This window comes from Parasteatoda tepidariorum, chromosome 3, assembly GCF_043381705.1.
Source record: "Parasteatoda tepidariorum isolate YZ-2023 chromosome 3, CAS_Ptep_4.0, whole genome shotgun sequence".
Classification (NCBI taxonomy): Eukaryota; Metazoa; Arthropoda; class Arachnida; order Araneae; family Theridiidae; genus Parasteatoda; species Parasteatoda tepidariorum.
In genome coordinates, this window is record NC_092206.1 from 101939156 (window position 1) to 101965215 (window position 26060).

At 29.9% G+C, this 26060-nt stretch overlaps 1 protein-coding gene across 1 annotated transcript; it reads right to left on the reverse strand.

Annotated features, from left to right (window-relative positions):
* Positions 1-1378: 1378 nt before the first annotated feature.
* Positions 1379-21260, reverse strand: LOC107438864 (uncharacterized). Its single transcript, XM_016051265.3, has 4 exons — positions 20995-21260; positions 11540-11652; positions 9202-9348; positions 1379-1580 (listed from the first exon to the last, which is right to left on the reverse strand). Exons 2-4 carry the CDS (start codon positions 11649-11651, stop codon positions 1456-1458), a joined length of 384 nt encoding a protein of 127 aa, XP_015906751.1. The 5' UTR covers position 11652; positions 20995-21260; the 3' UTR covers positions 1379-1455.
* Between the last annotated feature and the right edge of the window lie 4800 nt (positions 21261-26060).

Sequence of the window (26060 nt, forward strand, 5' to 3'; positions counted from 1 at the left end):
ATAATCTATATATAATCAATATATATATAATCAATTTTAATATATAATCAATTATATAATCAATATATATAATCAATTTTAAGATATGGAAATCGTTCTCTCACAAAGAGCTATAAAAAGTCAAGATGTCAGGTAAAAGATTATTTTCTGTAGTTAATGGGCAATAATTCGTAGATGAAGTACGCATTAAGATAGTCCCAGAAATCCCCCAGCGTCAGAGTGGCCCCTGCCTTTTAGCAAATCAAAATCTCTAAATTTTATCATTTGAATGTCGTTTCATTAAGATAAGGATACTCTAGCAACCAGCACGCTTTTCAGAATCCCCGTTTAAATATCAGGAACAGCTTTTTCATTTTTTCATGGCTAAATAAATCTGCGCCAAATCCCAACATCCCTGCTATGGAAACCCCACCAATGTAATCCATGCAAATATCCAACGAACACTGTTTTAAATAACTTCAGCCTAAGTATTTCCAATATTTAGCTTTTATATATAAATATATATATATATTTATATATAAAAGCTAAAAATATAGAGAAATCATGAAAAATAATATAACAAAGATTAATGGAAAAAGAAGAAAAGTTATTAGAATAACATATTTTTAAAAATATTTAAAAAGAAATATATTTATAAAAATATATGAAAAAGCCGGAAAATAAAATAATGAAAAAATATAATCTCGTCATCAACTCACACGACTATATCAGCAAAAGGATTGCCTTAAAAAATCGTGTAAGTGGATGACGAGATTATATCTTTTCATTATTTTGTCTTCCGACTTTTTCATATATTTTTTTTAAATACATTCTTTTTAAAAATATTTTTGAAAATATTTTAATAATTTTTCTTCTTCTTTTTCCATTAATTATTATATTATTTTCCATGTTGTCTTTATATTTTTAACTTATTTTATGAGTTCTTAATACTTGCACACTCTTTTTTGCTCGTTTCTTTTTGACCTCCTTCGCTTTGTTTTTCTTTTTCGCACACGCACGCACGCACGCACGCACACACACACAGAATAATGACCACATAATGATATATTGCTAAAAAAATGTTATTTTTCAAAAGATAACCATAATAGAAATTATAATTTTGATTAAAAATAAATATCGAAAATTTTATAGTACATACTTAGTTTGGGAGCTCATTCTGTGGCTTAACTTCAGCGCAGTTATTCAAAAGGCTACTTAAAGTACTTTTTTTAAATACGTAGTTTATTTATTTTTTATTATATTTTGTTTAATGTTGCAATATTTTCTGCATGTCAGGATACTCTCCAATTTGATCGCAATGGATCCAATCGTTTTTTGGTGATCTGAACATTGTGATTATTAGTTCATAAACATTCTACAATTTTGAAGGTCTGTAAAATGATTTACTCCGAGCACTGTTTCTGCCAATCAACAACATTTCGGAAAAAATTACCGATTAATGTTCCATAATTTTAACTAGTATTTAAAAATGAATGTAATAAACTTACCTTTTATAAGTTCTGTCATTGATACAAGCAAATGTATTCCGAAATTTCCACTCTGTTTCAAATATCCCAAAGCAGAACTGTGCTGATTTTTATCTAGAATGAATAGGAATTTTTTTAATTAAAAAACTTCTTCGCTTATTATAACTAACCGACTGAAGGTGGTTTAATGATAATCAAGTAAGTCGATTAAAGCGATAAATATTTTGGAATTTATCACATTTACCGGTGATTATTAATAGTTACCAATGAAGTTTGATCAATGTAATAATTATCAATGTATTCGTCCGGATAGTTCCAGTACGCATGCCTAATGGTAATTTCTAGTGTCAGCTGCTAAAAAATGTCAGTTGAATATTGTCGAACGGACTAGTAGAAACAGTGTTAAAAAAAACATTAAAAATAGAGTCCATAAAATATATTCTGACGCAGTTATTTGAAATGTCTCCGATTGAAAGTTTTAATGACTTCGAAATATTTCGTCACTTATAATTAAAACTTGTGTAGATTTTAATATGAATGCCGAAATTTTTCTACATTCATAAATTGGAAGAAACCAGGTCTGAATTTCGAACGAAATGCTGAATGATTCTTTGTTTTGACGTTTAAATTAAACTGAGTGTAAGTTACATAAACATAGGACATTTAATGACGATCACTATGTGCAAACAGAGAGAATTCGCTTCATTTACAATTAAAATAAATAATGCATGCATAAATTAATAATGTATTAATGTGCATGAACCAAGCATGGTCGATTTTCCAACCCTCTTCCACCTTGAGTTTCGAAGTGGAACAAAACTCAACAAAAACTTCACAAACCCATTCATTTTGTAGATAGCAGCTATCATCCATGACGAGATAGCATCCAGCAGAGTTGGCCGTTGATTACAGTAATCGATTACAACTGTAATTGATTACAGATAATTACAGCTATGTAATCAATTACTTGTAATCGTGATTACAACTTTCAAAAAATTTTGATTACAGTAATCAATTACTTGTAATCGTGATTACAACTTTCAAAAAATTTTGATTGCAGCTGTAATCATGATTACAATTTTGATTACAGTAATCAATTACTTGTAATCATGATTCCAAGTAATTGCGATTACAAGTAATCACAACAAAAACGATTACAAGTAATTATGATTACAAGTAATCAAAATATATGATTACATGTAATCATGATTACATGTAATTTGATTACATGTAATTGTGATTACTTGTAATCAAACTATACGATTACAAGTTATTACGATTGTATACTATAGTCAAATTTTTTATGTAAGTATTCATGTGTTTACATATTTTTATGTACATAGAATGTACGCACGCATGAACGTACAATTTGCGATTCCTATACATACAATGTATGCACAAACGTTGTTTGTACGTACAATATTCATAATTATATTGTAATATACTTAATGCAATGCGCATATGCTTAGTACATATAATTATGCATTTATGATACATGTACGCATGTATGTTAGTTTGTACAAAAAGGCAATGTTTTGTATCTTTGTATACATAGACAATGTATGTATGAACGTATATGAAAATAATGTTTATGCGTTTGCATGCTTTTATGTACTTAAGTGCATATATTGTATAAATTTACGATAATAGCACGTATATACAATGTACGTTTGTATATAAAATTGTACGTATTTGCGTACAATATGTAAAAATGTTATTTAAAGGTACAATATATGCACATAGTTGCGTAAATAAAATGCGTACATGTATACATGCATATTTATATGTACATCGATATATGTGCACGCAAAGTATGTACTTATGTACAACTTACGTATGTACTTGTATAACTACATACTTTGTTAATACTTATGCGCATGTAATGCATGGATGTACAAAAAAATAGTTATATGCACAATGTATGCATGTGCATACAACGTATACATGTACATAATTACAAGTAATGTACAAATACGTGCGTACATTTAAATATATGTAATTACAATATACACATACATTGTGCATACATTAAAAAAATTTATATGAGTAAAGTTATTAAAATTTGTTTTAAAATTATTCTAAGGTATATGAAACTCGACCTCATATTTTTTAGAAAGCAAACGATAATTTTATTTGGAATTTCTAAATATTAATTCCACACATAAAATTTACCGTTTTTCTTACCATTTAAAAAATTTCTATGAATCATGCATTATGTTATAAAAAAAATAAATCTGTATTGTCAAACATTTCATGAAAATACCTGAAAATAATTTTTTATTCAGAGAATTTCAAAATGATATAGAACAATTAAAGCTGAAAACTAAATTTAAATATCGTTTGATTTTGTCATTTAACTTGCTTGAGTCATTAAAAGTTAACTTACATGCATTTTATTTATTGCATTGTACACATATTTAGACATAAATGTAATGTACATATGTATACGTGTAATGTATGTACGCATGTACAATGTATGTACATACATTCATGTATTGTACGTGCATATATAGTACATATGGATATGCATACATGGAACATACGTGTATTGTACATGTGTGGATACATTCATTGTACATATATACATTGCACCATATGCATAGATAGGGATAGCATGCATGTACACATGTAAAATTTGTACGAAAGAATTATGCCCAATATATTTATGCACATACGTACTGTATATGTACACACATATGTACATTATATGAACATTATATGTTCATTTCATCATATGTACATTATATGAATATACATCTGTACGCTATATGTATATACATCTGTACGCTATATGTATATACATCTGTACAATATATGCATCTCAAATGTGTGTATGTACGTACGTTATGCATGTCGAATGCATGTATGAATATATGTGAAATATAAATACGCCCAATGTACGTACAATAGTTCACAAATGTATTATGCATATTTGGATACTTACATTGAGCATGAACATATTATGTACATGTACATAAATACACTGGACATGCATATCATGTACATGTATACATACATATATTGTACATCCTACAGATATACCTATATTGTACATGCATACATATATTGTACTGTTCATAAATAAATTGCACATACATGCATGGGACATACATTGTACAGACAATGTATGTATGTTCGTACAAACACAAGTACTTGTATATACATGCGTACATGAACATAGATATACATTTTACATACACAAATATTTGCATAAAATGCATATATTCATTGTGTATAAATGTACATGCCTACATTGTTTGCACATACATACGTAATTATTATCTATATACATACGTACATATATTTTATACCTACAATATAAGTGTATGTACATGTGTGTGAAACTAAAATGTCTGAACATATGCACTAGATAAAATCATATGTACATACATTTCAGTTACATTCATTTGTACGTATACAAATACGTACAAAATGCAGTACATGTTAATACGTGCAAAATGTATCATTATAAAATACATTCTACTATCTACTGTAAAATATAATCATTTATAAGAATACAATAGTCTTGTAATCGTGTAATTAGATTACATGTAATCATAATTACATGTAATCAAATTACATGTAATCAAATTACATGTAATCATATATTTTGATTACTTGTAATCATAATTACTTGTAATCGTTTTTGTTGTGATTACTTGTAATCGCAATTACTTGGAATCATGATTACAAGTAATTGATTACTGTAATCAAAATTGTAATCATGATTACAGCTGTAATCAAAATTTTTTGAAAGTTGTAATCATGATTACAAGTAATTGATTACTGTAATCGACTATGTAATCATGATTACAGCTGTAATAAAAAATTTTGAAAAGTGTAATCATGATTACAAGTAATTGATTACTGTAATAAAAAAATGTAATCGATTACATTTTTGGCCAACTCTGGCATCCAGGCTCAATATGTGATGAGCCACCTGCAAGAATACAATAAGATATTTGATCTGTTTCCACTTCATCCTTATCCGCTGAAGGTATTCGGAAAAATGATGTTTCTTGAACCACTAGTGCAACAGCATTTCAACGGGACTGGGATTTTCCTTGAACCAATCTTGTGTTTTCCCATCATTTCAGGGAATTTTTTTTTACATGGAAAGTTTCACCCCTTCTGCTAAATAGTAATGTTGCTAATCAGTACTATATCTCCAACTTTGACTTGAGATTCTTTAGGATTTCTAGAAAATTGTCTTAGCTATCCCAGGTATTCAAAGCGGAATCATTTTTATATATCATGACTTAGTTTTTATTTGTAAACATGTTTTCTTCTGAGTTTTTAACATTCATTTGATCTAAAGATCTGAGACACCTGTTTCTTTTATATCTTGCAAAAACGTCACAGGTGTTCATGATAAAAAGTCATCTATGTCTTTCTAATGAGAGATTAAAGGACGGGCTTTCCAACTCACAGATGATCTTTCTTCGTACGTTAAAGTAGTATTTCCTGATATCTTACTTAAGAAATTTACCATGTAAATTAAGCGTTCCCAGAATCCATGAAGTGGTTGGAGGATTTAATCTTTATCATATTAGCAAATTCTAATTAAATTGAGACTTCCAATCAACGGCTTTTCATTCATTATAAGTGTCCACTAAATTAGTATCATTATCTGAATATAAAGTCGTCGGTATTCCTCCTCTATAATTAAGAGCTTATAAAATGTTTTCAGTGGTCAAAGAAGCTCTAAATGCGTTGCTCGATTGATTGAGTAAGTAAATAAACACGAGTACTTGTATTCCAAAATGAAAATATTCAACATGTTTTTGCAGAAATTTATTTCTTCCAAATTTGGTGATTTGATGGAAATAAAATAAGATAACGAAACGCCTCTCTCAATAGAAATTCTAGTTTTAACTTTGATTAATCCTTCAATGTCATGAAATGTTTGTAATTCCAGTTTCTGTTCTTTGCTAAAATATCAAAATAATTTTTTTTTCACCTTCTCCATTTCTAATCCACTAGTTTTCTTGTTCTTACGCATTTTGTATAAAATCTTCTGATCCATGCTAATATTCTAGCGATTTTGAGAAAAGAAGATACTGAAAAACATTTGAATCAGCCTTTATACCAGATATAACAGTTTTTTTTTTCTTCTTCCGAACGAGCTTTAGTTTCAACCAACTTAATTCCTCCCCCAGATGAGAATTTCAAGTAATTAATCGCAGTTGCATCAATTTGATGGAAGGCCAGCAAGATTAAAGCAATCAGTTACGTGTCTTCATTCATCAAGGCAATTTCAATTTTTAAGGCATTTGTGGAATCCGATCTATATGTAGTAGGTACATTCTCTAGAACCAGATCAGTTCTTAATGTATGAGTTAACTGAGCAACTATAATGCAGATTCAACTTTTGGAATCGTTTTAATTGATGCACTTCTACCCCTTGCATGTACAAGTTGTATCTTGTTCATTTTTGACACTTAAAAAGGTACGTATTCTGTCTTACGGTCATTACAAAATAAGTGCAAGGATAAATCTAAATTCGGAGGGCAAATTTTTCAACAGATATTTAGGAATTTCCGAAATATACATATTTTTCAGCCCTTTTCATCATTTCCAAATTGGTTTTTTGCCACAACTCGTAAGTCATTCTTGTAGCATTCATTTGGATATCGAAGTAAGTGGAGATAAAATGGTAATCGGATCAAAAATTCAATTAAGTGTAAATTAAATATTTCGCTTCGTTGGATGCAGTTCATTTTTTTTATTTTATTTAAGAAACTCAACGAAAAGAGTATCTTCAAGCAAATTTAGTCCCAATAATGGTCCTGTTTATTCTCATCAGTTATCCTCATCTAAAGCCCATGTTGGCGATGCTGAACACTCCCACCTTCAAAGGTTAAATTTGGTACTCACCACACAATTGTCGACGTAGAAGGAGTTTCGCAAGATTCGCTTCTTCCAAATGGGTTGGAGCATTAGCTGGAAGGTAATAAAAAAAAGAAGAGATTCCAAAACATACCCTCCAATGTAGGTAATTTTTAAGATAATCTTCTTCTCGTGCTTCTGACATAGGAATTTCAAGTAGCGATGGTCATTCTTTTGAAGTAGGATTTGTAAAATTTCTTTCTTGAGTTATCCATTTCTTTTAAATCATCTATCTCTCCTTGAATGCTGATAACAATCTAAATATATTAGGGCCTTTTCTACACACTCTTCTATGGAGGGATAGTTCTATTCCTTAGCAAAAAAAAGCGTTCATTTCCTTAAAAAGTGTTTATATTGTTTGAAGGTAAAATTTCTTTAACTATTCCCTCAATCAGCCAATCATTAAATTATTTTTCATAATCATATATCTTTCCATTTCTTTCTAAGGAATTGAGCTAACTGGCAAGTAATTTTTCAGCTAAATGTTTGCATCTAAGCAACGAAGGTTGAATCCACGGTAAACTTACATCTTTCATCGACATCTCTCGTGATAGTGTAAAAAAAAGTGAAACTTCGCTGCTCTTTCGAGATATAAATTTGCTATTTTTTCACCAATTTCTATAGTGCCAAGTTCCTAATAATCTGTAAGCTGTTAACATGTAAAGACAATAAAATGTTTGAGAAAAGATCTTTTCTCACAACTGCCCATCCTAGTCTGAAATTCATTGCTGAGAATAATTTCTCCAGTAAATAACTCACAGGCACAATCGACGGAACATGTTTTTACATAAACAACAGTTTTCGTTCATGGAGATATCACTTAAGGATATACCAAATCTTTTCAATTCATTTATAATTTCACATTGATTTTCATCTGAAATTGGCGCACAAATTCCATTTTGATCAAACACTTCGAATTTAAAACTATAACGATTATTCACATTAAATATTTTGATAGCCCTATTATAATTTTATGGTGCGATTCCTCCTAAATAAGCTTTTAAGTATTGCTTATTTTTATCTAAAGTCAAGTTATTAGGCATTTCTGATTCAAAAGAGTACCAAAAGCTCAAGATATTCGCCATAAAATTTAACATGTAATTTTGTAAATTGAACATTTAATTTTTCAGCTACCAAATTACGATTACCCGCGGGTAAATTTTCAATATTGACGACGGAAAAAATGTGACTTTGAATGTGAATTCTCAAAGTGAACTATCATTAGAGACACCATTTTTACAATTATTTCACAGGAAAATGCATGATTTAACTCCCAATGTTCGAATCCCGGAAACAGCATGTCGACTTATGTGCTGTTCCCAGTTCACACCGATTACAGTACTTAAGTACAAAATATCCCCAGAGGTCGAATATTCATGGGTTAGAATAATTTACCCCCTCCCCCCCGTTGAAATGTTTTCATCTTCGATGAATGTGATTTCTTCAACAAAAGTGCTTCATATGAGTTCCTTTATTTTCGTGATTTTCAACTAATAGTGGATCATGTGTTCGACGATAGTTAGAAAACAAAATGAAAGGGGTTTTATTTATATCTGCCTCACTATGGAGATTACATGCATGCCTATAATACAAAAAAAAAAAAAAAACAACTACATGAATTTCTCACCCTTCTCTTCTTGTTAGTCCGTGTGCGACTCATCAAGACTCACTAATATTCATTCTCGATGGGGTGTATTCATTAGATAATTATTCACGGGAGAAGTATTTTTCTAAGCACTTTTGATAAAAATTTTAAGCCAATAAGGATAAATGAATTGAAGACTGAATGGAGGAGTAAATGATCAACTCTGAAGGATATTATTTTATAAAAGAAATTATGAATTACCCGAGAAGGATTTCCTTCTTTTGTGAATCTCAGCTATGGATGGATAGAAGTATTCGGGCATTGTCCGAGTGGTGATCGGATAGCTCTTCATCTCTTCTTCGTACATCACTGGACTTAACAACTGATATTTTACACCGGAATGCTTCTCTGCAAAACAACAATAAAATCCGTCAGAAACGTAATTTGCTAAGGGGGGTTCAAAACCCTGAATTATAGGGTTAGAAATCATCAATAAATCATTTTCGCTTTCATTACATCTTTATGAACAAGCATGCTTCATAAATTTTTATTTAATTTTCAACTAGATAAATAGTTTTCATCAAAGAGACTATTTAGAAATAGTGCGAAAATATGAATGTTTAACACTATTTCGCAATTTTAATTAATTATTTTCTTATAAGCATTTTAATTGCCACTTCTACTATTTGATAAGTTATAGTTATTTTTATGCATTTTCTTGTGAAACACTAAACTTAATTTAATTATAATTTAGTGATGATAATACAGCAATTCCATGTCTTTATCATAAAATAAAATAGGTTTCTTAGTAATGTAAAGTGATAGAATTACATTATGTATTGAAAAAAACCGCTATTGATTTTGTGTTTTTAATTTTCAGTTTGAATATTTCGTTGAGTAAAATTATCACAGTTGTTATAGTGCATCTTTTAAAATTTAAAATAACAAAATGATATAAAAATTTATAATATAGGTGCACGTGCAGTTTGTAGTAAAAATAAAAATTTTTAGTTATTGTTAGCACATGGTTTAGGAACATAGTTTTAAGATATTGGAGCTCTATAATGGGTTATAGATTTTGCTAAAATAATTAGAAATCAGAATTTGAAAATTTATAGAAATAATTTTACGAAAACTTAAAGTCTGAGGAGAGTTCCAAAAACTACTATTAATTACGAATTTTTTGTTCTATTTTGTAATTATAACTTTGAAAGAGTTATTGACAATCTATAACGAATATATACATCGTAATAAATAAAATAGCACATAGCAATAGAGTAAAAAAAATAATAAATAAATAAAAACTTTAAACTCTAATTCAAAAATCAAAATTTAGCTCTGAGTATATATATATANTTTTAAAGGTTTAGTTAGACAAAGCATAAATGTAAATAAACTACCATTTCGTTCTAGTTTATTTATAAATCGTCAGTATTTTATTTGTTTATAAATGTTTTTATTTCGACAACTATATTAGGATAAGCGCTTGACAATGCTGTTAAAATAAACAATGCTGCTTCCTAGCAATAGTTGTATTCAGAAAAATATGAGTAGAGCTTTAACGAAATTTGACGAATTTCTGAAAGAAAGCATACTTAAAAAAAATCTTTGCGTGCCACTCTCCGCCGTTCACGTTTCGGAAATACCTAAATTACATACCACAAGACACTTGTGCATTATATATATACTTCTACCATTCTAATAACGTTCAGTTTGTTGGAAATGTCTTGACATACAAAGATAACAACAGATGTTGGGGAATGTAATGAGAGATATTGATTGAGAATGATGATATTTAATTTACTTTTATTTTCAGGATGTATAAAGAAGACGAAATAAAGAGGACCTCCAGTCCTTTAACCACGCGTACCACGCCAGAATACTTTTATCCCTGCATATTAGACAAGCAAAGAAGAAAATCTTTACCAGGTAAGAAAAGATATTTTACATGGAAAACTACACAAATGCTGATCATCATCATCATATGTGTTACCGTGAATGACCGAAATCAAGAGAATGTCAATGAATCACACAGTCGTTTCAGTGAATGTCCGAACTATTTCATATTAATTTAATCGTTGATATTATTATATTTATCCGATATTTAAATATCTGCTGAGGACAGATAAGGAGAAACATCAGTGTTCGGAGTACCAGGCAAATGTATACCGGCCAGTGGCACTTAACTAGACCTAGTATATATATTTCGGACATTTATAGTCAACATTCACTGGTGGAAGTCAGCAACCACCAATATATATATATATATATATATATATATTGGTGGTTGCTGACTTCCACCAGTGAATGTTGACTATAAATGTCCGAAATATATATACTAGGTCTAGTTAAGTGCCACTGGCCGGTATACATTTGCCTGGTACTCCGAACACTGATGTTTCTCCTTATCTGTCCTCAGCAGATATTTAAATATCGGATAAATATAATAATATCTACGATTAAATTAATATGAAATAATTCGGACTAAAACGACTGTGTGATTCATTGACATTCTCTTGATTTCGGTCATTCACGGTAACACATATGATGATGATGATCAGCATTTGTGTAGTTTTCCATGTAAAATATCTTTTCTTACCTGGTAAAGATTTTCTTCTTTGCTTGTCTAATATGCAGGGATAAAAGTATTCTGGCGTGGTACGCGTGGTTAAAGGACTGGAGGTCCTCTTTATTTCGTCTTCTTTATACATCCTGAAAATAAAAGTAAATTAAATATCATCATTCTCAATCAATATCTCTCATTACATTCCCCAACATCTGTTGTTATCTTTGTATGTCAAGACATTTCCAACAAACTGAACGTTATTAGAATGGTAGAAGTATATATATAATGCACAAGTGTCTTGTGGTATGTAATTTAGGTATTTCCGAAACGTGAACGGCGGAGAGTGGCACGCAAAGATTTTTTTTAAGTATGCTTTCTTTCAGAAATTCGTCAAATTTCGTTAAAGCTCTACTCATATTTTTCTGAATACAACTATTGCTAGGAAGCAGCATTGTTTATTTTAACAGCATTGTCAAGCGCTTATCCTAATATAGTTGTCGAAATAAAAACATTTATAAACAAATAAAATACTGACGATTTATAAATAAACTAGAACGAAATGGTAGTTTATTTACATTTATGCTTTGTCTAACTAAACCTTTAAAAATGTTTGCAAACAATTATACTTCGTTTAATTTATTATGCAGGGTATCCCAGGATTAAGGAATAAACTTGAAGGGGAGGTCAGGGACATCAAAAGGATTTAGATTTGTATAGCAACAGATGGAACCCATGGTTATTTTCCCATTTTTTCCGTCTAATTCTGTAATACAATGAAACACTAGGAATGTTCTTTTATACTATATTTTGTGCAAATTAGTCACTACAATTTTCGTTGTGTAGCAACAATAAAATTTATAATAACAATAAGATATGCTACACATAAAAGAGCTAGTCAAGTTATTTTTACGTTACAATTTAAAATAATAACAATTAGCATGCGAATACTATAATTGATAAAATGAAATGAGTTTGTAAATCAAACAGCATGGTGGCGATTATTACTATGAACTTAAGTTAGACTTTACAGAAAAGAAGCAAATAGAAATAAAGTTTTTGAAAATTATTTAACTCATTATATTTAAAAATTATAATATATAATTATTTTCATCACACGGCAGAGATCATAGATACATTTTGTAACGAGGGACTTCTGTTTCGTTAGATGTAGAGCAGCAAGACTTCTACAAATCTCGCACCTTCTCGCACTTGATAGTGAACATTCTACTAATGGCATCCAAAGTACGCCAAAATGGGTGTTTTCCGGTGGCTAAACTACTTAAAATCGAATGGTATGATTGCGCGTGAGTTTGGTGTAAGATCTCCATTATTGGTGTTGAGATTTCACTATCTAAAGTGTGTATGAAGACTTAATTTGGTGTTAACTTGAAATAACGAATTCATTCGCACAATTTTTTGCCAAATCGGATGATTTGTTCCACCACAGACAGTTTATTCCGAAAAAGTTAGAAACTTCTGACATAACTTGATGTTGTTTAAGTGAAGACTTCTAATCTGATTTTATGTAAACGACATTCAGGAATTATTTTCGCTCATTTCGGAGTACACTATTAAAAAAAACCGGTAAATGTTTAACCAATACTTGGTGCAAAGTTTCTAATTGCACCATAAATTGGTTAAATGAAAAATTGTTTTATTTAGGCTGCACCATAAATTGGTAAATATGATCGAGAAATACATTCAAGGCGCAGTCGATTGCACCTAACTTTCGTACTATGAGAGGCACAAACTTTAAACTGTGACTGATAACTTATTTTGTAACTGTTGATTAATGGACGATTTTGTTTTCGAAGATTGCTATCATCTTATGCAAGTTGTTTTTGAAATTGTCTATTTCTTTTGCAGGTAAGTAAACTTTTCCTATTTATTTGTAATAATTACAGTTCATTTCTTTCATATCATCTTTAAAAATTTTGTTGTGTGTTCTGAACGAGTTAGTTTCAAAGTTTTTCGAGGAAACTATATTCGTTGTATGAATAATTAAATATTTTAAAATTTATATTAGCTCTTTTTCAGTAAATAAGAAGATACATCCATTTTATCCTCACAGAAGTGCAATACTAGTGACAAATGAATGATAAATACAGCAATTGTAAGCAGCATAGCTTTGCCGCCTAATTTACTGCCGGTGAAAATTTTCTTGGTTCGTGTTTTAATTGCATTCTACCGAACAGGAACAAAAAAATACTAATAAGTACTTTCTGTTATGATTGAAACTTTTTATCAATATTTGTGCTTCTGTTTTGATCATCATGTTCTGTATTGCTCACTTTCGTTTGTAATGTCACATAATTACACGAATGTTTGTCTATGCATTCTTAAATGCTTTTGTAGTAAAACTTTCAAATCAAATTATACTCCGCTTCACCTCAAGCCGTTGTCATGGAAACTGGGTTTCTTTAAGTTAGTTGGGTGCACAAGGTAGGAAAGGAAGAATATTGGCGCTAAAGAAAACAAAGCGCTACATTTGTTTATTCGCCAGGAATCTTACTGAAATTTGAACAAAATACCGACTAGAATAAGATTTTTCATATCATTTAGAAATGTTGATTTCTTATTATGATTTAAAAAAAACAAAAAAAAACAGATTTTTCTTCTTAATATTTAACTAAGGGAAACAAATTTTTAAATGAAACAAAATATCGGATTTAAAAAGTTATTGCATATTTTTTTATTAAATCTAAATAAGAAAAAATACTTAGATGCTCATAAATTCTTTGCTTTCGATAATTATTTTTCCATGCAATCGTTTTTTTTTGTTGTAGATATATGCATATTACTTTAGCCTACATTAGTATTTTGTGAGGGGAGGGGAAGCCAACATAAACATGAATTCAAATGTTTTCATTGATCATGAAAAAGGTCATATGTATTCTTTATAATATTTATAGTTTTTTTTTAATAATAATTTTTTGAAAGGTTTTTTTTAAAATTATAAGTCATTTTTTTTTATTCTGAAATATTTCTGCTTTTATGAACCAAAAGAAATTTAGTAAAAAGGATAATCCTCACAAACAGTATACATCAGGAGTTTTAATACCATCCATATGAATAATGCTTGTGTGTTTATCAGCTGCCATTTCCCGCCATCTTAGTGTCAACACTAACTCTTTGATCTATCCAAGTGATTATGATGTTGTTCATTTAATATTTTAACAGTTGACAGTTCCTTCTGCAATTTTTTTCCTGGGACGCAATGCATAAAATCCAATTCATAATTTCTCATGCGGAGAAATTCTACTTAGGTGCTTAGGCACATTTTATCATCAAAAATAAATAAATAAAATAAAATAATAATAATATTTTAAATATCAGAACCTTCCTCTCCTTTCCAGGATTTTTGTGAGTGAAAAGAGGCTTAAGATAAAAATATCCCCCCTCCCCCCTCGAATAAATAGTTGATCTCGAAACATATTTCAGATGGTGAAATGTTTTAAAATTTTTTTTTTGCATAAGAACAATATTTTCACAATTATTTAAATATTGTACTTTAAAAATAGCAATTAAAATATGACTTGCTTTGATTGATCTTTCAATGTTTTTAAAAAAGTAAGAATTTAAATTTTATGTTATTTCAATTCCTATACATTTATTAGCATAAATTACAGAATTTATAATCTTCTTTCATCAGCACAAAGGCACCAACAACTTCAATGATTTTAGTCTAGAAAGAGGCACAGGAAAAAATATTGTTATAACCAGTGACAAACCTATTGATAAAGACATTTATTCTGCCGAAATTACCAGATTTCTAGAAGGTTATAAACAATTTTTTCAAACTTCAAAAGTACTAGAATAAAGAACCTCTTACAAACAAGGAATGTATATAGTTTCAAGTTTTTAGGGCGAAGAATCTGTGTTTGGCAAAACAATTATTATTTTGTGAAAGGACTGCAAAGTTTTATTTGTGTGTAATCTTTTTAAATCTTGTTGCGTTTTTTACATTAAGGGTTATCAACTGAAAAATGTGTCGTAGTTAAAGCAATAGCACCAGAAAATCTATAATAATAAATATACAATAATGAATATATAATAAAAATATTGCTTTTTCTCAAATACTCACCACCATTTACTAATTTGTTAAAAATGACAGTATTTTTTTCCAAACTGAGTGAAATTTTAATCTTTTTTATCAAGTAGTAAGTTTTGATTGTAAATTTTAATTCAGATGAGGCAAAGTATATCAAGAAATTTAGTATCTTATTTAATTATTGAAAATTATTTTCAGATGATCCCAAATTTTAAAACTGTTAACATTGAGGCATATGCTAACATAATTTTTATTCTAAACTACTGTAAACTAAAAATAAGTTTGAATAGAATACACTCTCTTAGTAACAAAAACATACTAACTATCATATTTTTCAGTGAATATTTTGTATTTTTTTAATGAGTGCTGTGATGTGTATAAAAAGAATAATATATTTAAATTGTAAGAGTTTGCATAAAAATTATTACATTCTGTCAATGTATACAAGTATTAAAGTGATTGTAATTGAATAAATTATGTTTGAATATTGATCTGGATCTGTATATTTTTATGTTAATATTTCCAAGTTATGTCATTATCTTTACATTTAACTTATTTCAAATTTATTATTTCCATAAGCAAATGTAATTAATATTGCAGTGTTTCCTTAATTAGAGATTGGGGTTCGATCGATCCAATATTTGTCTACTCTTTTATATAAATTTTTAATTGGGAAAGTAATACTTTCGCTTTTAAATAATAAAATAATTTCGAAATACTTAGTAATAAGAATTTGCATCAGCCTAAAATTAAAATTAATTTTTTTCTCTCCTTAAAACATTAGTGGTACTAACTCTAAAGCATCTCTTGGTGCTTTAACGATTGAAATGTAAAAAAGAATTTTAATTTTACGTACATCAACTGGAAGAAAGAAAATATTTTTATATGAAAGGAAACATTTTTAAAGCGCCAAAAAGCAGAGAAATTTAGCATCATTATTAATTATTTATGAAAAAAAGAGAAGATAATTTAACATAGCACATCTAGAAGAAAAAAAGTTTTTTTTAAATTTTTATAGACTTAAATAAATAAATTATAATTCGGTTCATATAAATTTGATTTAAATTATCTTCTCCTCTTTTTTTTTTATAAATATTTAATAATGGTGCTAACTTTCTCTGCTTTTTGGCGCTTTAAAAATACTTAATAATGATGCTAACTTACCCTGCTTCTTAGCACTTTAAAAATATCTAATAATGCAACCTTCCTCGTTTTTAGTTCCCTTCAAAACCTTCTCTCCTTGTTTGGAGCTAGTGAAAGCACCAATATATAGTAAAACTGAGCACCACTTTATGTAGCCAGCATATGAATACCAATGTTTGTCGCAGCACAACTCGAAATTTTTTACAGTGTACATTTGCAAGCCGTCGGACAACATCAGCTATTTGCTTACAATTAGAGCACGAGAAGGTTGCTTTCGCCTTGCACGATACTTAACTTTACGGAGAAGCAGTACCAAACTCTTATAAAAGGCCTGTTCATTTTTATCTAGTTGTATAATAAAGATAATTATATTCTCATAAAAAGATTTAGAATAATCTGTCTATTATATTGCATAATTTTGTTATATAGTATTTTGATACACTTTTGTTCTTTTAAATCCAGTTCGTAATCATAGTCACTCTGTGCTGTGTGTATGTTTGATTAGGGAACAAATTTTATTTGAAGAGGCATTGTTTATATGCATCTTATATGAATGCATGATTCTTACTTAAAATTGTCTGGTAAAAATAACTTACAAATAAATATGCGTATCATATCTTACTTTAAATATAAATTTCAGCATTATTAAATGGATACAGTTACAAAAATGGTTGCAGCTATTTAACATCAAAAGTAATGTTAAAAATCATCCTTGATGCAATGCGAAAAACCCAGATTCAAAAGTAATGTATAGTGTTCCTCTAAATCAGTGTTTCCCAAACTTATGACTTTTGTGTACCCTTTCTAATTTTTTCGTAACGCTGTGTACCACTAGTAAAAAAATGAATGTAATTTTCACTATAAAAAAATTGCATAAAAGTTAAAAATCACAACATGCTGACACCACTAATTATTAACTGTTAAATCTGTAAAAAATAGCCAATAGAAAAATATTTAATCGTAAATTTTCGTGACTAGTCTTGTTTTTTAATAATTTTTTTTTAAATTTTCGTTCGTTGTAAGATATTTCGCATAAGAACGCGTGCCCCCGCTAAGCTGTTCCTGTACCCCTGGGGGTACGCGTACCACACTTTGGGAAACACTGCTCTAAATCATTTTGATGTAAAGTAGCTGCCATCATTTTTTCTGTTGAGATACGCTAAAATATTTTACAGTTTTCAAACCGAAATGATAAGCATTCATTCACTGAATGCGAATTTAAACTTGTTTACATTGCTATCAAATGTAATGTACACTATCTGGAAGAAAGTGACGGGACACCCCTCGAAAAGTAGAAAAGTCGACAATACAGCTGACGCATGCGCAATAATAGGTATCACGTGTCGTGTCAGCCATATCCTACAAATACTCTGTGGAGTTGACTAGATTTGTTTTTGTGAAGATGCCGCCACGGAAAGAGCTGTTTGAGTTCGAGAAAGGTGTGCTAGTTGGATTACATCTTGCCAATGTGTCAATTAGGGAGATATCCCGTCTCCGTAACTGCTCAAAATTAACTGTTTCACGTGTTTTGTGTTGCTACAAGACTGAGGGACACTGTTAGAACAAACCCCGAAGTGGACGACCTACAGTTCTCACCAGCAGGGACCGGCGAGTGCTCGGCAGGGAGATTCGAAGTAACCGTCAAACATCCATGGATAACATTGCTAATGAGTTTAGACAAGCCACAGGTGTGGTCGTTTCGACCAAGACTCTTCGTATCGAGGCCCATAAGTTAGGTTACACTGGACGTTCGGCGGCCCATAAGCTTTTGATTACGAAAACCAACAAGGGAGCGCCAATTCGATGGGCCAAAGACCACCGTACTTGGACTCTTGATGACTGGAAACGCGTCCTTTGGAGTGACGAGTCACGATTTACCCTTTTCTGTTCCAATGGGCGTGTTTGGGTATGACGTTTACCAGGAGAACGCCTTTTGCCCGAGAGTGTCGTCCCAACTGTAAAGTTTGGTGGAGGAGGATAGATGGTATGGGCCTGTTTCTCCTGGTATGGGACTGGCCCACTGGTGAAGGTTGATGGTATGATGAATGCCGATGGATACTGTGATATTCTCGACAATCATGCCCTTCCTACCTTGTGGGCAACGTACGGTATGGATGATTGCTTGTATCAAGACGACAATGCAAGATCCCACGTTGCAAGGAGGACTCTTGATTGGTATGTGAACAACAACATTAAACGCTTGGAGTGGCCGGCGCAGAGCCCTGATCTTAACCCAATTGAACATCCCTGGGACGAATTGGATCGTCGGTCGGTTGAGGGCCTGCACCCCACTCCCCAAAAGCAAGCATGAACTATGGAACTTCCTGTTAAGCATTTGGAAGGAAATTCCTCTTGCCATTATGGCTAATTTAGTGGAAAGCATGCCTAGAAGGGTTGCAGCTGTGATCGCAGCCAAAGGAGGCCCTGCCTCCTATTAATTTTAATAAATATGGGCTTATGTCGTTATAGTCCCGTCACTTTCTTCCAAATAGTGTATAACCTATGGATATTTTTTTAAACCTGCCAATAGTTTTTAACACAAAATGCGTAACTATTTTAAAACTAATTATTTTTTGAAATTAAGTAGACTTACTATACTCTGTTTCAAGTTAAGAAAAAACCATTCTACTTATGGAGGTAGCTTGTTTGCGTTCTAAGTGCACGCCAAATGCCAATCCCAGCGTGAACGTATTTCAGTATTGTCTAGGATAATATATATCGCAAAACATTGCTCGAATGAAATTTTTGCCTCACGTGTTTAAGTTTCGAAAGCTTTTACATTGCTTTTAAAAGTATATTTGTATAATTTGATAAAGAAATAAAGCGGAACTATAAACAATCGGGGATGATTACTTAAATCTTATACCGCAATGGTCTTTTCTTAACTTGTACAAATGTATTTCATCAGAACTTTTCTTTATATCTTCAATTTCCTTTGTATTGTGTAAAAATTACTGTTAGAGGTAACGTAGTAAATTAAGAAAAATAAATCTTACCTACTAATAACTATTTTAAAATTTGATTTTTTTATGCATTAAAGTTGCAGTATTTATAAATTTTCAATTCTTAAAATGTTTAAAAAACGTTTTCAGAGTTCAAAATAAATTATTAATTTTTACTCTCAATTAACAATTACTGGGATGAAAATTATTTTGTTTTCAATAAGTCTTAGTAAGTTTTGATTTCCGTTTATTTAACTAATCGGTGTTAAACAGCACAACTATTGAGCTTGAATTAATAGTTTCAGCTATAATCATTAAGAAACTGATAGACTACATGGGTTTCAAAATCAATTACTGTTTATTTTTAATAATTTTAAGCTTAATACTTGTATATATCTTAACTTGATTTGTATTAAGCATTGACGATTATTATCGGACGTTGGATATCCAGCATAATTGGTGGTTACTTGGTACCAGGTACTGAAATTCATTATCTTGGTCGTAACACAGTTAATGAAAATTTAGTCTGGTATTAATCTATTGCTGGGTACCAGTTTTTTTTAATTTGCATGAAAATATTTTTACACGCACAGAAAAAGAACTAAACAAATAAAAAACAAACTAAAACTTTACTCATTTGTAAGAAATTAATTGCAAATTTCAATTTAATAGTTACATTTGCCAATATCAACGATTCGAACAGTTCAGAATAAATTCTTCGTGGTGTAAATATTCTTCTATATAGTAAGCCTTTGAAACAAGAATCTTTATTAGTTTCAAAGAAAAATTTTTTTTTCAAAAATAAAGAAATAATTTTTCTTACCATAATTTTCCGTAAAACTCCAAATTTTTTATTTTGTCTATCTAAGTTTTTGAATGATTCTCTAAATTTCGATTTTCTTAACCGTTTTCAATTCCAAGCATTTCATTTTGTTGAATAAAACAATTAAAACACATACAAATGAGCTTACTTCACAGCTATATATATATATATATATATAGTTTTAGAATAATAGAAGGGCAAAATTTTCCTATGCCTTAACATTATTAGATAATCTACTTTAAATGCATGTCCTTATTGAATGTAGGCATAGGTAGTAACTATAATGAGTACTTATGACTCTGAGAGACGACAATTTTTTGACACCAATTAATGTACACAAAATAACTAATTACGAAAATTAATGTAATAAAAATATTGCTTAAATTATTCATTTGAATTATTCAGAAATTTATTCAATGCGCAATAAAAGAAATAAGTAAAAGTATATAAAAATGAGAAATGTATGATAATTTTTTAAATTTTATTTGCAGTTATTAATACGAACTATTTTAAGTTTTGAATCACTTACTTTTTTTGAAGTGTGAATGGTTCACTTTGGATTTCGTTTTTTCTCCCTCGTTTTCCAGTTGAAATGTCAAGATGAATCGCAGTTCCTTTCTACTTTGCTATAATTTTGACATTCGGGATGTTTCTCAGTTATTATTTAAAAAAAATAAAATAATTTATACATATATCTGTGATAAGATAAGAGAAGGTACAAAGTTTACACCCCGTCTTTTGCCTCAAGAAGAAGTAGAAATTGTCTCCTTCTAAAGACTAGTCCAGACATCTTCTGCCGTTTTCCTTCTTCGCACTTTCAGTTTTTTATCCACATTATCAATTTCGAATAGCTTATAGTTGATCTCTGCTTGTTTAGATTTTTTTTCATTTAGCTCCCCCCTTTTTTTTCCTTATCAGAAGAGAAGTTGTATATCCTTCACGGGAATATATTACTTTTATTTTGTATCAGAAAAATAAGGAAACAAGTTTTTCTCTAGATTACCATCGCTTTTTGGAAAATGGGTGTTGTTCTAGGTTTTTCATGTATGACTCGATCACAAGACACCACAATTACAAGATCACAAGAGTTATAAGAATTATAAAATATCCGGCTAACATAAGCAATGAGCATTAATAAAAAAGCAGCACAAAAAATTTCAGACGATAATTTTGGAACTTGATGGTGCATATTAAATTATTTTTATGTTCCTTTCAAAATTCATAATAATTGTCTTGGATCTAAATATAAATATGAGAGGTGAGGCTGCTCAGGGGATAAAGCCTTCCTTTGAATTCTGGTTGAATACGAATTCCACTCGCACCGACCACAGTTCTGGCGTAAAATATCTTCAGTTATAGATGGATCATGGGTTAGAGTCTCCTTGCCGTCAGGCTAGTCGTGGTTTTACTCTCCATGTAACGAAAATGTGGGTTAATTCCTTCAAAAATCTTCTAAGAAGGCAGTTTTTTCCCAGTACTTGACCCAAGAGTTGCTTTGTCTTCTTGATTGATTTCTAAATTACAAGGCTACAAAGTTGAACATTAGAAGTCGTAAAGCCGAAATCGGGACGGTTGTTTAACGACGGTTATTAAATAAAATAAAATATAAATGTGAGTATTGGAGAAGGAAAAAAAGATTTCACGTCGGCTTAAGAAACATTTACAGGAATAACATTTAAAACCAGTCCAGCCCTTCAGACGACAAAAACCAATGGATGCAGTTTTTGAAACCTATGACTTAAAATGTTGTGGCGTTTTATTATTATTTACTGACGAATCTGCACATTGCTCGATCTCTTCTCATTCTCTCACGCTTCAAATTTATCGTTTTTTATAAGTTGATTAACAAAATTTAAAATTATTATGATTTTATGTAAACACAATTCGTTAATATGTTAATAACGACGAAATGAATCATTTTATGAATTTGAAATCTAATTAGCTGAAAATGAAAAAAAAAATTAAGCTTAAGTAAACACAATGTGTGAAATAGAAGTAATTTTATCCGTTTACGATATCTATCGAATGTCATTACATTAATTCAAATTTGAAACGGTTTTTATCTTTCCTAAACTTTTGAATATTTTTTACATTTTTAAACATTTTAATGTAAATGTTGAATTGTTATATACGGCAATATTTTTGTTACGTTCATGATCAATTAAAGAACAAGCATATAAAATGAGAACGATGAATAATTTTTTTAATCTTTTCAAAAATAGAAAAAATGTGTAACAAAAAAGTCACGAGAGTAATGAAATTTTCTACGACAATGCTCAAATAGTCATTATTTAAAGCAAGAAAAGAGAGAAAAAGTTCGCTGAAGAAGCACTTAAAAATAGCCATAATTTTTGAACAAATTTGAATTTTGAAAAAAAAAAGAAGGAAAATTCAGGCTGAGTTCATAAATAAAAACGGCTTTTTAGCACGTCAAATTGTAACTCTTGCAAGCCGCAGAGTGGTCCGTAAGCTTTTTTAAGCTACAAGTTTAATTATGATAAGTTTTTGAATATTTATTTTATTTATTCCATCTGTACACACCAACGTATTTTAAGGTTACTACTTTCTTATAGAGATGTTCTCTTCTTCAGATGTCAAAGATTGTTAATAAAGATAATTTAACGATTTAATTGTTTTCTAGAAAATATTCTGTTATCCTTTTTTTTATTTAATTTACATATGAGTTTCAAGTGGAAATGTTGGTTAGTCAGTAATGTTTAATTAATATGTTCTAGTGACCGGGCTAAGCGTACTATCTTTTCAAAAAATTTTTTAAAAAACTTAAATTGTTTTATCAAGTTATAAATTATTTTTTATTTCCTTATTTTTAAAAAGAAGTTGATATCAAAATAAGGTGATTACCATTGGTTTCTTCCACCAAAAGCAGTACTTAAATTTTTCTCACGTTAAAAATACCTTTATTTAAACATATTTTTAATTAAAAAAATTTTAAAAAGAAACTGACAAAAAAATTTTTTTGATTAAAATTTTCAATATTTTTTTATAAATATATTTTCTAAAAATTTCTCAGTTTTTAATCATGTGCATTAAAAATTTTAAAAAAATGATCTTAATGCTAAATTACTTTACAGTTCATTTGTTATGTAATTTTTATTTTCTTAAACGTTGCATTTTGTATACTTTTCACATTTTTGAAAATTAAATAAAGTTTTTATGGTTAGGATCGTAAATAACTATGCACGGTGTGCAAATAAGAAAAGTGGACACTCTGAAAAACTTTTTGTTGAATGATCGGTTTTTCACGTATCAACACTCAGTGTTCAAGCATGCTAATTAAGAAAAGGGGATATCTTAAGTTACAAAATCAGATACAAAAATGTATTTTCTGCAAATAAAATTTTTTTCATTGGTGTGTTTGAATTTTTGGCTCTAAAAATACAATCTGAGAAATATGATTCCAACAGGTTAGGCAGGAAAGCTGTGAATATTTTATGTTTCTTTATGTTAATTTCGCTTTTTTTCGCATTTCGAAATCTATATATATATTTCTCTTACACGGTGACAAAAAAAGCCTCATTACAACTCCCCAAATGGCAACGCTAGAAAATCGACCAATGATTGCCGCTAAAAATGTCACATGACAAATCTAGCTGAGGTGGCTCAACATACAGCGCTTTTAGAAACGGAAACAGAAATAACCTTAGGCTAGGCAGAAGTGAGTAGTCCTTGTCGATAGATCTCTATTTTAGTATTTTGTCGAAAGCGCTTTTTTTCACGAATTTATATATTACGAATTTATTTGACGATTTTTGATTTATATCACGAATTTATTTGTTTTATTATTGTTATTAGTTATTCATTGAAAAATCAGTCGTGCTGTTACGCTTTAAGATTTTATACTATAGCACATTTCTAATAGGTTTAACGAATTGCATGTCATTTATTTGAACTCAAATTTATTTTATAAACTTAGTATTTACTAAAAAGATGAAATGTTTCTTTAAAAAAATTTTGTTACATGGATTTGAATGATTGTTTTGAATTCTTAGAATTTTGTGTATTTGCAATGTACCTAAGTTATTAGCGAGCGAAGCGATCTTGGTTTGCGAAGTAAACCATATAAGATTGCGTAGCAATTTTCGGGGTTGGCGATCGTTAGCGAGCAGGGGGCGCAGCCCAGTAGTGTTTTCAATTATTTAAGCGAACCAAGAACCTTTTGTACAAAATTATAAAGCTCATTTATCCAAAAATAGACTTTAAAGAAGACACTCGGTGGCTGACAGGAAGTGCTTCGCGCTCCTGTGCCACAGGTCTCGGATTCAATCCTCGGGTCGGGCCTAAGGACAAGAAAACTGAGATGGGCACAGTAGGCCTTGGTCCTCTATGTGATGTCGCACCACTGAGTTTAGTTAGTTTAGCCCCTAAAGATAGCCCCTTTTATAGTTTAGCCCCTTTTTATAAAAAAATTTATTTAATCATTTAAAAAAATTTTCAAATTCTGAAGCATGAAATGATTTAAATTATGTAATTCTAAATGACTTCCAAAATTAAAAGGGTAACGTTTCTATAGATCTTAAATGATAATTTAAAAACATCAATTTTTTGAAATTTATTATTCAGACACTATTTGACCTATTATGTTCCATTTTTGTACATTTGAAATTGCATAGTTCAAAACTTAAGTAAAAATTTAAATGCTTTACTTTTCAAAATTTTTTCGATCATTACTGAATTATATATCATAGTAAAAAATTATAAATAAATACTAAAAATTATTTTATGAAATTATTATTTGTTATTATAATGAAATTATTATTATTTGTGTGAAAACATCTTTGGATAAAAATGTTTTATAACTGTGAGAAAAAATCTTTTAATTAGTTTAAACAAGTTATAAATATAAATTCGTGAAAAATGAAATTAACATAAAAGGATGAAAGCTATGAGCACTTTCCAAATTAAACCAATGGGAACATTATTTTTTAGATTACGATCTAAATCCGCCGAAAAAAGAGGAATGTTTATTCCAAGATTGTGTGTGAATTCCAAACTTAAAGCAAGTCAATCATACAACTTCTTAAAAACGTTCAAATGTAGCAAATCAAATTTTTTTTTTAAATAAGTTGCAATTTAAATAAATGTCAGACTATTCGTTTAAATAATATTTGTTCATAAAGTAATCATAAATATATTTTTTCCCAAATTTTCACAAGACCAGCAAATGTTTTTTTTAATTTAATATAAAGAATTGATTTTTTGAAAAGCCAGATACGAAGCCGACTCCAACTGGACTCCTGCAAAATTTTCTTCGACTCAGATTTCACAGTAGATCGGTAGCGGAAGAATTAGAATTTAGATGGTGAAATTACAATAAATGTTCTCCTAGTCGGTTAAGGCATTGTTGACAATGGTAGTGGAGAGCTGGGGATCATGAGTCCGATCTGTCATGGTTGTGAGTTCTCATGCTGGTTGTTGTAATGTGGATGCTTATAGAAAGAGGGATACCAGCTCGGGCACAGTCCACATCGTCGCACCGGTGTCAGATTTATGTGACATTCCTTCCATGGCCATTAAAAGATTGAACCATAAAACTGGGGCTATGTGCTTGACCATGGTTGGGTGATATAACTTAAG